The sequence below is a fragment of the Erythrolamprus reginae genome, chromosome 1 (assembly GCF_031021105.1).
Source record: "Erythrolamprus reginae isolate rEryReg1 chromosome 1, rEryReg1.hap1, whole genome shotgun sequence".
NCBI lineage: Eukaryota > Metazoa > Chordata > Lepidosauria > Squamata > Dipsadidae > Erythrolamprus > Erythrolamprus reginae.
In genome coordinates, this window is record NC_091950.1 from 142,177,962 (window position 1) to 142,191,514 (window position 13,553).

The 13,553-nt window shown below is 40.3% G+C and overlaps 1 protein-coding gene and 1 long non-coding RNA gene across 2 annotated transcripts; one reads left to right on the top strand and one right to left on the bottom strand.

Annotated features, from left to right (window-relative positions):
* Window positions 1-1,628: 1,628 nt before the first annotated feature.
* LOC139153340 (uncharacterized) lies at window positions 1,629-11,402 on the top strand. Its single transcript, XR_011556797.1, has 2 exons — window positions 1,629-1,721; window positions 10,200-11,402. It is a non-coding gene; the product is annotated as an uncharacterized lncRNA (long non-coding RNA).
* Window positions 5,647-12,036, bottom strand: CNTF (ciliary neurotrophic factor). Its single transcript, XM_070727044.1, has 2 exons — window positions 11,772-12,036; window positions 5,647-6,228 (listed from the first exon to the last, which is right to left on the bottom strand). Exons 1-2 carry the CDS (start codon window positions 11,883-11,885, stop codon window positions 5,728-5,730), a joined length of 615 nt encoding a protein of 204 aa, XP_070583145.1. The 5' UTR covers window positions 11,886-12,036; the 3' UTR covers window positions 5,647-5,727.
* Between the last annotated feature and the right edge of the window lie 1,517 nt (window positions 12,037-13,553).

Here is a 13,553-nt window from a genome sequence, read left to right on the forward strand (position 1 = left end):
AGAGGGAAATAGCCAGTAGTACTGTGGCAGAAATTTCCAGTTAAATTTGTGAATGCCCTTCACAAATTTTGTCTGAAAACAACATTATGAAAAAGATCTTGGATAGGATGGATACTTTACAGGACAGCAATAGCTCAAAAAAACCTGAGGATCCAAACACAGAAACAAACCAACATTGAAATTTCCCATATTTAATAATCTTCTAACCATAAATTGTTGACGTTTTTGTTCTCCCAGTAAAAGAACCTGATTTGCTGGTGAAATTTCAAGAGATCTGGCCCAAAAGCTCACCCATGATTCCTTGAGTAATTTTTGATTTCGAATAAAATGTACAGAAAATATTATCCAGGCATTATAGCTGTTCAGGAAGGATGAAGTTCTAAAAGTAAAAAAAGGTGAGCTTGAAAGTTTTTGTTATCACTGCTCTCTACTGGCAACAGCATTATCTGCATTCCTGTTTCCTTCTCCCAACGCTTATAATTGAAATACTCCGTGCTTTGAATTTATTTTACCATTTGAATAAATACCACAAAAGAATTGAAGGAAACACTTTGTTTTAAAATAACACGCTTTATTTTCTAAAACCTCTCAACAGCGTTCAATATAATTTGATAAATAGCTCTCTGATTTGTCCAAATAAAACCTCTTTGATAATATGAGTTAATCACAAAGCAAATTTCCATGTCAATAAAACTTTCACTCTGAGACAAAAGCATCCATTGGTAGTCATTAACTGACACCCAAATGTGTTACAGATAGCATAGTCTGAGAAGAGGCATTCCTTCCAGTGCATTTAAAAGCAGAATGCCTCTCCTAAGGTGACGTTTGCTTTCCACAATTTTTAGAATACATTCAGCAATATCCAAACATAAATTAATTTCCTTTTGGGAAAGGGAAGTTCCCCATCCTCTCCTCTTCTCTTGAATCACCACAGATCTGAGTAGAGCAATAAGAGGTGAAGAGAGCGAAGGAATTTGTTCTGCAGGCAATTATTGATAGAATTGAATATAATTAATTTAAAATAATGTGCTACTTGATTATATACAGCGTCCTCTTTAATATTTTAATAACGTACCAATATTAATTTAAAATTAATTAATTATCAATTTTCAAACTAGTGTATTCCTTTATGTTACAAGTTAATTCTGTCAATATTATTTCCATGAATCAAAGGCATGACATTTAACATTTATTAGACATTTTCTTCCATCAGAAATGTAGCTCACAGTACAAAAATAAGGAATCACTCATGATTATATTTCACATATTTTGCATATTTCAGTAGCTGAACAAGCATGCCATATGAAGCACTTCACATTGTTTTAAAAGAGGATAAATAAAACATTCAAGTTAGTATAGAGATAAGGCCGACACCATTATGGGAAAAATTAATTACAGTATTTCTCATGTTTCTTCAATGCACAGGTTCTAGATCTGCCCAGTTTCACAATTCTGAAACTAAGTATTCCTACTGGCAGAAGGAGGAGGAATACAACCATCCTCTCTAGGTTGGTTGGAAATCTTTTCTGGAAGATTGGGGGATCATTTCAAAATCATTCGAGAGGCAGCTTTGAAGACTACAAAAAGGGAACTTTAAAAAAATCATTTTCTCTCAATTTTTTTTTTAGTGGGAGCTTCGGTAGAATCTGAGCCAAAGAGCCTTTCATTAGCAGAAGAGCAAACCTGGATTCAACCCAATGAAAGAATATTAAGTATAAATTGTAAGTAGGAAACAATGATCCCTTCCCCCAAGAGTCCATAGCTTAGAAGATGACCAGAGCTTTTACGGAAAAATAAATAGAATTGTTTGCTCCTTCCCCCCTATCCTACATACCCACATCAGAAATGACTAAAGGGGCTGAAGATGGCAGCATACAAAAGCTTTCCACTGTCATGAGATTAAATATAGTTTTTTAAAAAATTTAAAAAACCTATATTTTTTAAATAAAAAATAAAATTTAAATTTAATAAATTTTAAATTTCCAGAGAAAGAAGATTTTTTTTCTCTCCCCAAAGCAAAATGGATTGCACAGACAGTGCACTTCTTGCTGGCCAGCAAATTAGCTGAGTCATCTTGATGCTCATTCTGTTACCAGGAAAGACACTTTTCTGTTTGCCCATCAATTGGGTGCCACCGCTGCAGACTTGCCCTGACCTAAGCATGCCTATTGTGTCCTAAAATAACCAGTGCATTTGTGTACGGTCAGTGCAGGCCAATTCCTGCTTCTTCATTCTAATCTGGAAATCAGAAGACTTGAGCAATGAAATAGATGGTTGCCTGGAAGTACAATACAAATGCAAACCTGCCATAGACTTTGCTACAGTTCTCTATTCACATTCTTTCTATTCTTCTGCTCTTTTTCTGTCTTTATTTTTGTCACCAAAATGCTTGATTTCTCCAAATTAAGGTTGATTATATTCAAAGAACTTAATTTTTTTTGTTTAATGGTTTCTTTTTGCTTATTTATTTTGTATGTGAAAAAAACACATACCCACAAGTATATTATATTATAGAACAGCCTGTTTTAAAATAATTTGTTTTAACTTCGATCATACAAAATAATTTCCATCAGTTTTTTGCACTGCATCAGGGTTGTTACTTAATTCTATTTACTTTTACTCTGGAAAGCAATCCTTGGATTACTCCGGTACAAAATCCTGAGAGATTATCACAAATCCGTCCTACCTTCTACTACATGCATAAATCCATCTCCGTAATCTTCCTTTTGAGGAGAGATGGAGAGAAAGAGATGGAGTTCCTTCCCAATTTATTTTATGGACTAAATACTCTAGTCCTATATTTGTCACAGAATAAATATTTCTGCCCCAAAAAGAAAAACAGCCCTCAATCCTACATACTTCCATTTGTTTTTCAGATTTAAGCATGTAGAGTTACGAAATACTATAGAATCCTATTTATTTTGTTATAGTTCTCTGAAACTGATCTGCTTTAACATCCTGAAAAATACACCTATTTCTTTTGTGCCCCATTTGACCACCATGGAGTATTGCTGATGAGAATGGAAAGGAGAGACACAAAGAAATGTAACTATATACTGTACTTTGATTGTGTTGGCTTCAATAATTGCATTAATCTGTACTCTTGTGCCTTTAAGAAAAGGACTTTACTTTTTGTTCTTTACAATAGGAACAAGAAACTGAAAAACAGCTTCTATTCCACAGCAATAACTATATTGAATTCTACTGTATAGTGTAATATTAATGCAGTATCAGGGATTTTCAATTCAATTTTATGGAATGTGAAGGATGTGTGTTTTTGGTTTATTTTTATAGTTTTTTAATGAATTATATACACTGAAGACGGTATTTAATTTTGTTGTACGAGATGTAATGGCAATAAACTAAACTAAGTTTACCTGCCCTCAAAGATTAAATAAAATTACAGAATGAAAATAAAAGATGGTTAATCGGAATCCAATTCCTTCCTATTTAATCACAGTTTGTTTAATCATGATTTATTAATTAGTTCACAGTTGGTGAACTGTGCCAACTGAGCCATTGGGAAAAGCTTATAAACTACAATGGCTTATTTACAAAACATGCTAAACCAAAATCTAATGAACCACATTAAATTTTTGCAGGATAGCGCTTAGCACTTAGACTTATATATACCACATTACAGTGCTTTACAACCCTCTCTAAGGGGTTCACAGAGTCAGTATATTGCCCCCAACAATTTGGTCCTCATTTTCCCAACCTTGGGAGGATGGAAGGCTGAGTCAACCTTGAGCCTGGTAAGATTTTAACTGCCAAATTGCAGTCAGTCACAATCAGCAGAAGTAGCCTGTAGTACTATGCTCTAGCCCAGTGTTTCCCAACCTTGGCAACTTGAAGATATCTGGACTTCAACTCCCAGAATTCCCCAGCCAGCAAATGCTGGCTGGGGAATTCTGGGAGTTGAAGTCCAAATATCTTCAAGTTGCCAAGGTTGGGAAACACTGCTCTAGCCACTGCGCCACCATGGTCCATCACTATGGGTGCTTGAACTCTGCCTGTAACTGTTGAGGGAGAAAAGGCTTTCTTTAAGTAGGGCCTTAGTATGGTTGCCCTAAGGTTGTGTTTGTCAGACTTTCTGAAATCATGGCCATCCTAAGAAACAATTCAGAGAAAATGTGATGACCATCCATTTAAACAAAGTCTCCTTCTGCTTTTGTCCTTAAGAATACGGAACCTTGCCCTTTTTGGCAAATAAATTTATGGTTATATAATTATATTTCTGTATGTTTTCCCATTCCCTGAATTTTTACTGTAAAGGCTTCTTAAAAGTCAAATTTGTACCAAAAATGTAAATCCAAAATCAAGTATTTCTGTATTACTTGAGGCAGCAGCTAAGTAGAGAGTTGACTCTGGCAAGTGGCTTGTGAAGGCAAAATTTTTCACCCATTTATCCATTCATTAAAGTCAATTGACCATCCCAGGGGTGAAATGCTCCTGGTTTGCTCGTGCCTGTCTGTCATCAGAGAGCCAGTCGCAAAGGGAGCGTGAGGCTTCACCCGCCTGCCCAGACACTGCCATTTGGCTCTATTACCCTCTGCGCATGCACCGAATGCTTTGCGCATGCACAGAAGATCAAACAACCCAAATGATGGCATCTGGGCAGGTGGGCGGAGTCTCATGCTCCCTTCGCGACCGGCTCTCCAACAACTGACAAGCACGAGCGAACCGGGAGCATTTGATCCTGGACCACCCAATTACTGAAAAATAGTCAGAAACAACATTATGGACGGGGTCGGAGAGCGATCCAACCCCTCCCCCCTGGTAAAACACAAGGGGAGGGCTGCCAAAGATGACAAGGAGGCCAGCTGCAGGTGTGGATCTGGGTTACCGCTCCAACATGCTAATCTGCTGAACAACAATTGGCAGGCGCAGTAGTGATGAAAGAAAAAGGGTGTGCCTTAAAAGCCAGGCTTGACTTTGACAAGTTCCCTTTGCAGTTGCCGTTGCCAACATTTTCAGAAGTGGTTTGCCATTGCTTTCCCCCTAAAGGCACGAGACAGCGAGTGGCCCAGCTGGCTTCACGCTTATGTCAGGACGCTACTCCAAAGTAGTTCTTTGCTGACAGAGGAGGGAGGTGATTAAAAAATGATCTGCTTTGGGCATCAGATATGCTAGGTACACCACTGGGCAGACGTGGGAGGAGGAATTGCAACATACACACTACCACGTGGACCTCCGTGGGCCATACTTGGAAAATCACTTCCTCAAGGCAGTGGCCCTTAAAAGCTAACACAGAGTCATGGTTAAGTTCTCAGCAAAGAAGACGGCAACCAGAAACACACTGGCAATAGCTTTGCAATGGAAGAGGATGAGAATCACGGGGAGGAGATTAGTGAATGGTATGTACGGAGCACAGAATTAGTCTAGGCTGGAACTAGACAGAGGCAAAGAGAGTTTCCTGGCAGAACTCCCAGGAAGCAGGAATCCATTGGAGTGTTAACGGGAATACTCATCTGGTGCTCAGCCTGCATATATTTGCAAATAAACCTTATAGTACAACAACACTACAAGCCTAGAGTCACCAAGTATTACTGGTACTCTTGAAATTCTTCACCACTCAGGAATGGGCTGCATCCTGTATAGGCTAATATGGATGGGAGGGGAACTCATTCCGATCTTCTCCTCATGCTCAGGCTGGCCTTCAATCCAAATACCACAAATGAGGGAGAGACACTGTTTTGAAGAAGCTTTAAGAACCCAACAGAATCCTTATTTTTCCTGCGGCTGAGTCAGGTTGTCACTCTCACCGGTGGGTGATGCCTGAACAGCTGGAGAAATTTTGTGAAGGTCTCGGAGTGACCTCATGGTCCATTGAGCAAGCTCCTCTAGCACCTTCATGCCCCTTACTTTCCTTTCATATAAGCTATTTTGCTCAGGGCCTTTTGTATTTTTTACCTCTTTAGTTGGAACACCGTGCTTCAGCGTTACCATCAGCTCCTCCAGTTGGTAAGCTAAAGCAGAAACCTGCAGCAAAACTGACTGGATAGATTCGTGGAAAGCTTCGTCCTCTGGGTTCAAATCAGTTCTCTGCTCTTCCAAGATTTGATTCATCAGAATCTGGAATGCCCAATAAGCTTGTAAGTTGCTCCTCAGACGCTCAGCATCTGAAAGCTCACTCCACTCTTCAACATCAGCTAGAGGTACTCCATCGATCAAATCAACATCGATCAATTCAAGGTTGAAGGGATGTACCAGATCATGTATCTCAGCCTGAAACAATGGGGATAGCAAGATTGAGATAGGGGGAGAGAATGGTTTCAAATAGCAATTTTATTAAAAATTACAATTGCAACAATTTAAAAAATGCAAATTAAAAAAAAATAAACAGAAAAAACAAGGGGCAGGACATTTATTTATTTATTTTTTATTCAGACTTGTATGCCGCCCCTCTCCGCGGACTCGGGGCGGCTCACAGCAAAATATAACAATCGTAACAAATCCAAATAAATTTAAAATATTTTAAAAAGTTTAAAAAAAAGAACCCCATTTACTAACAAGCACACACACAAACAAACATACCATGCATAAATTGTACATGCCCGGGGGAGGTGTTTCAGTTCCCCCATGCCTGACGGCAAAGGTGGGTTTTAAGGAGTTTACGGAAGGCAAGGAGAGTAGGGGCAGTTCTAATCTCTGGGGGGAGTTGGTTCCAGAGAGTCGGGGCCACCACAGAGATGGCTCTTCCCCTGGGGCCCGCCAACCGACATCCAATGAAGAAACCGTGAACTGACAGCTACAGTGGAATGAAGAGCCAGCAAGTGGACAGGCTCTTTCATAACTCCTCTCTGGACAAGGAAAGGACTTGAGATCGCCACTGGTGGTCCAGACAGTTGATCCTCATGAAGAGACTGCAAGGCAGTAGTCTCTGGTGGGATTTTATCACTAGGAGATAAGGAAATACTGTACCCATCTACCTGAAACCACAGATGGATCTTTGAAAGGACACTGGGTTCCTTTTTAAAATCAGTTTTAGAAATTTCTTGTTAACTACTTTTCAGCTATAAGGAACCTTTGGATCAATGGGTTTTACAACATAGGTCAAGTTTAGGAAAATAAGTTTTAAATAAATACGTCCCCTGTCCTATATTCTCTCCTATATCTCGTATTTGTTCTCTATTATATCCTCTATAACCTTCATTGTGTATTATTGTGTATTGGACAAAATAAATACATAAATAAATAAATAAAAAAGAATGTAGACTTTAAAAAATAATGGTTGAAAAAATGTCAACAATTTGGAGACTATCTCCAAATGTCCTTAAATTGAAGCACTGGGATGGCAAAATTGCTTGCTTGTTTATTTTTATTATTTTATTATTTTTATTTTATTTTTAAATTCCTATATAGCCCATTTCCACTAAATGACTCTGGTTGATTTACAACAATAATGCTGGTTGCCTGATTTACGGATGAAAAATAGTAAAATACAAATGAGAATGAAGGACTCATTCTCACTATTAATTCCCAAAGTCCAAAGAAAATGGGTCCTAAATTTTCAGCTCTGCTAGTGAAAGTCATACCTACTACCCAGTTAAAAATGGCTTCATGATCCTCTAAGACAGGGGTGTCAAACCTGCATCGTCATGGCATCATCATGTGGTATATCAGGACTTCCCCACCCTTCGCTAAATTGGTCAGGGGGAGGGCTAGTATGTGACACATCTGGCCGGTGGACCACAAGTTTGACAGCCCTGCTCTAAGCTATAAAGTTTGGGGCAGTTAATCAGTAATGTTGCATAAACCAAGCCATTATATTTACTGTACAGCTAGCAGCTTTATCATTCAGAGATGGTTAACCATCCAAGGATTAATTAGAACTGAACCAGCTTAGCTTCCAAAATTAGCCGAGTCAGCTAAGCGCTGCCTCTTACTGAGGCTATATTCTGTAAGAAAAACATTGTTTCATTTATTATTTATTTATAATATTTTTAATCTGCCCCAATCCTGGAAAAATCTAAACAGTATCGAGTGAAAATATACCGCTGAAAAAAATAAATAAAGGGAACACATCCAATAACACATCCTAGATCTGAAAGAATGAAATATTCTCATTGAATATTTCATTTGCACAACTATTCCATTTGCACAACAGCATATGAAGTTGACTGTCAATCAGTGTTGCTTCCTAAGTGGACAGTTTGATTTCACAGAAGTTTGATTTACTTGAAGTTATATTATGTTGTTTAAGTGTTCCCTTTATGTTTTTGAGCAGTATATAAACACATACGGTAACCATAAAATCCTGAACTCCACCACTGCCAGTTCTAAATCTTTATAAGAAAGGAACAAAGTTAGGCATTGCCCTAGCAAATTAAAAAGATTTTTCCCCCTGTTACTGAAAGAACAGATGCAATTAAATGAGATCTGATCACAAGAGGTGGAGAGCAATTGTTGCCCAATATGCTGGACAACACAGATGGAACTAAGTTGAAGCCTAACTAATAGAATGGCAATATTAAATGCAAAAGTTCCACCACCCCATTTTGAACCATGACTAGGGGCAAAACACTTGTCGAAATTTCCATGGAGTGTTCCCTCACATTGCTACTGAAGGGAACGGCCCACTCAAATAAGAACAGAACCATTATCAAATGGAGTCATCTATTCCCAAACTTTAGATGTTCCAAAAGGATAATAAATGGTGGCATTGAAAGCCACGGGAAAGCTTTAAAAAGACCAAGAAAGGTATACTATTCACATCTAAGTCCTCAAATAGCTACCTACTGGAGCAGTGGTTCTCAACCTTTCTAATGCCGTGACCCCTTAATACAGTTCCTCATGTTGTGGTGACCCCCAACCATACGTCTAGCGCCAATTCTCCCAACAGAGCTTTAAGCTGATTGGCAGGAAGGTCAGAGTGACACACCCACTATAAACGCCTGATTGGTCAGATTGTAAAAATACGTTTCAAGGCACCAGAATAGAAGCTTTATTTCCTGACACCATGGGAAATTTGTCTTTTTCCATGGTCTTAGGCGACCCCTATGAAATGGCCGTTCGACCCCCAAAGGGGTCCTGACCCCCAGGTTGAGAACCACTGTACTAGAGGAACCAATGCTGTTTCTGAATCCTGAATGGAAAGGTTCCAAATCACCAATGTTCTCAATAATCATCTACCAAATTCTTGACAAATGTTGTGGTTCAGCCTGGGACCCCTCCGGGAATGGCTGATTTGCTGTCGGTGTCCGGCTCAGAGGATGAGGACCAGGAGGGGCAGACTGATGAAGAAGCTGAATCCCAGGCTGAAGATGAAGGACAGCCAGAGTTCCACCAGGGGGAGCTCTCCCCAGCAAGCAGCCTGGATTCCCTGGGGGAAGATGCTAGTGACTTCATAGATATGCGACAGAGGAGAGCTAACGAGAGAAGAACGCAATTGGCCAGATATTTCCAGCATTAGGGGTCGCAGCTGGGTTTGGGTGTGGTGCTTGGGAAAGGATAAAAGGCGGCCCCACCCTTCCTGGCTTGTGGAGTTTTATCTTGGAGATTCGTGAGACCTGTTTGTGAACTTTGGTGGCTACAATCCTGGTTTGTGCCTTGGACTCTTGAAACCTTGGGGGGGTGTGCCAGCAAGAAGCTTTTGGAATTGACTGGACATCAGGACCCTGTTGTAAAGTATTGTAACCTGTCTGCTGTGAAGACAGGTTTTCTTTTGTGCTTATTTTTTCCTGCTATAAATTATTTTTGGATTTTACCAGAGTGTCTGGCTGTTTTTCAGTGGGTGTGGAGGTCTGGGAAAACCCAGACAGAACAACAAATATGCCCCAAAATTGTAGGTTGAAGACTGGCTGAACTTTGTCAAACCCAGGTCAGTCCAGGGATAGTTTCTATAAGAAATAAGGCCCTGCTGCTTCTTTCAAGTGAGGCAGTGTTATTCCTTCCCTTGAAAAAGCATTGATTATCACCCAGAGCCAATTGCTCACATCCTGTCTAGCAACTGAAGAATGCAATACGGTGACATACAATGACAGATTTTTTAAAAAGAATGGGTCAAGTGGAGTCTTCAGAGAAGGGCGGCATACAAATCTAATAAATAAATAAACAAACAAACAAACAGACATACATACAAATTAATAATAATAATAATAATAATAATAATTATAATAACAACAACAACAATAATAATGATAATAATAATAATAATAAATTATTTTGATTTTCTCTCATCCCAATATTGAAATCAGGCAAACAGAAACACCACTGTGGTTCCCTGAACAAACAAGTAAGCATTTGGAATAATTAAGTCTTTGATGCAGGTGGGATTATTTCGTGATATCTTATCATTTATTTTTCAGATGAGCCCTTGAGGATGGGCACCTGATACCCTAGCCCTGATATAAGTGAGGAAAGAACTCATGCTCATCCTGTGGGTCTTCAAGAGTGCAACAGGACATTTATTGACAAGAGGTCAATCTTGCTAAATGACCATGCAAAGAAACTGATCAGCTGATCATTGTAGCAAAGGAAGTAAACCAAATCTAACTAAAACCAACCATCCATCCTCTAGGAGTTGCAACGGAGGTATGCGGAGATCTCTTTTCTTTGCCATGCCACCCATCATTTTGGGGGTGATGGTTATTACCCTACAACCTACCATGTGAAATTAGCTTGATCTGGACAGTCATCTATTCTGCGTGACTGTTAAGACTCCTTAAAATAAACATGTGGTCATGGTTTAAAAAAACCATGTCAAGTTGTACACATAGTCTCCCACAAGGTGGCATTCTATCACAGAATTCCCCCCTCCTAATTTTGTTCCTGAAAAAACCAGACCCACCTTAAAATAAATAACATCAAGCCCTTATTTCATTCCTATCTTGATCTCTGATTTTTTTTATTTAAAAAAGTAGCTTCTCCATCCCTAAGGCAACAAACTGCAAAACATTCCTTTTGGAAGAAGCACTTTATGATTTTTTGCACACATGGGTACACACACAGACACAGACATACACACCTTGATGGGCAGGAATTCTAGGACATTTGAAATGTCTTTAATTTGTTAGCCATTGTTTAACATACAACATTTTACTCTTGAGCGATTTGTTTCCTGCACTTCAGCATCCAGTTGGGGGTGGATGACTCTGCCCGTGGGCAGGAAGAGCCGGTATGCATATAACGTCGGTCCATTCCAGTTATATGATTCAGTGTACTAATAATTCATCCCCTAATATTAGATAGCCTTTTTTTAAAAAGGGAGATGGTGTAAAGAACTGATGGCAGTCTTCAGATTAAGGGGAAAAAATCTATACACTACAGCAGCACAAGATTGTTTTGCACTGGCAATGATGAAAGATCTTACACCGGTATCATCAACACTTGTGTATAAATCATAGAATGTGTTGTTTAGGCATTATTAAAATCTAATAAATCTAAATCTAATAAATAAATTATACAATTCTTTGAACAAGTGCATGGTGTTCATAGAATAGAGAAGAGTAGAATAGAATAGGAGAAGAGAAGAGAAGAGAAGAATTTTTTAATGGCGATTGCACACACAAGGAATTTGTCTTTGGTGCATAGGCCCTCAGTGTACATTAATTGCTTAATTAATGCTATCCTTAATTGATAGCATTAACAAAAGTCCATTTGGGATTTTAAAAAATAAAGTGATGGAAGCAACCGCACGAGGCTCCCTTCTGGCCAATTGCACCCTATCCTCACCAAACCTGAACCCCGGTCCTAAATGCACGCATCTCTGCGCGCACGCAAACACACACACACACACACAGAGGAACGCGCGCAGGGGAGAAACTCACGTAGCGATCCACGAGGTTGCTGACATCGGAGCGCATCTTCCTCAGGAGAAGGACGGTCTGATGCCACGAGTCCCGGCGCGGAGAAGTCCCGGACTGCCGCTCCGAGGTAGCCATCGCCTCGCGGGGGAGAGAGCAGGAGCCGACGAGGCGCCGCTCGCGTCAGGAAAAGCGCCCTAGGAGAGCCCCGGGAAAAGCCTCGCTCCGCTCCCGCATTCCAGCCCGAGCGAGAGAATTCCTCACGGGTGCGCCTGACGCGCTCGCTCGCCCGCCCGCTCCGTCCCCCGCGGCCTGAGGAGAAACTGCACGTTCCAGGCGCGGAGCTTAACCCTCTGAGAGCAGCAGCGCGGGCCTTTCGGTCACCTTTTGCCCCCCCCTCCCCCTCGTCCCCCGGCGATTGGCTCACTCGCTCTGCTCTGCCCGGCTCTTCGCTCCGGGTTTGAGTTTGATTGGCGGATAGCCCCGTCGGCCGCCCCGCAATCCTTGCAAATTCAACCCCGGGGACGTCCAACCATTCCACGGCTAGGAGACACCAAAAGGAATTCAGACGTTATCTTTCCAGTCTCTTCTAAGCAGGATTTATTTTCCCCTTGTGAAATGAAGCTGCTTCGTGTCAGTAAACCCATTCGCACCTTTGGTATTTTGGAAATGAATAGAAATGAATAGAAAAGAGTAGAATAGAGTAGAGTAGAAGTTTTTCCCCTCATCATTTCTGTCACCTATCTCCTCCCACATTTGACTGTGCGACTAACTTGTTGCTTGTATCCTTAAATTTTTTATTAATATTGATTGTTTCCCAATTGCTTATTTAACCCCTATGACAGTCATTAAGTTTTGTATTTTATTCTATTTTGAGAGTATATGCACCAAAGACAAATTCCCTGTGTGTCCAATAACACTTGGCCAATAAATTATTCTATTCTATTCTATTCTGCCCTGCCCTACCCTACCCTATTCTAAATCATCAAGAAACAAGAAACAAGTTACAGTCATAAGTGAGAGGAGATAGGTTACAGGAACGATGAGAAGACTAATAGTAATAGTAATGCAGCCTTAGTGAATAATTTGGCAGTGGTGGGGGAATTATTTGTTTAGCAGAGTGATGGCATTCGGGGGAAAACTGTTCTTGTATTTAGTTGTTCTGGTGTGCAGTGCTCTATAAGGTCATTTTGAGGGTAGGAGTTGAAGCAGTTTGTGACCTGGACGTGAGGTATTTGTAAATATTTTCACAGCCCTCTTTTTGATTTGTACAGTATACAGGTTCTCAATGGAAGGCAGGTTGGCAGTACAGTAATTGGTTTTTTTCTATAGTTCTGATTGTCCTCTGGAGTCTGTGTCTGTCTTGTTGGGTTGCAAAAGATCGGTAATGTGAATCTCGGCCATAGAGGTGCGGCCTAAGTATTGATGCTGCGGTTGCAATACTGTATTGCAGGGGTCCCCAAACTTGGCCACTTGAAGACTTGTGGACTTCAACTCCCAGAATTCTCCAGACAGCTATGCTGTCTGGAGAATTCTGGGAGTTGAAGTCCACAAGTCTTCAAGTGGCCATGTTTGATGACCTCTGCTGTACTGGCTTACAATCTTCTCTAGCTTCCCGTTTCTTGGCTTCGACAATTAATTCGGCTCGGCAGGTATTAAACAAACGGGCTAGCACTTTCTCCTTTTTCCAGCCAACTTGAAACCATGGTGCTCAGGTGCGGAGATTGCAAGAAAAATGCTTTGTTCTTTTCAGACATTTCTGTTTTGCCCATTCAATTTACAAATCAATGTGAAACATAATCACTA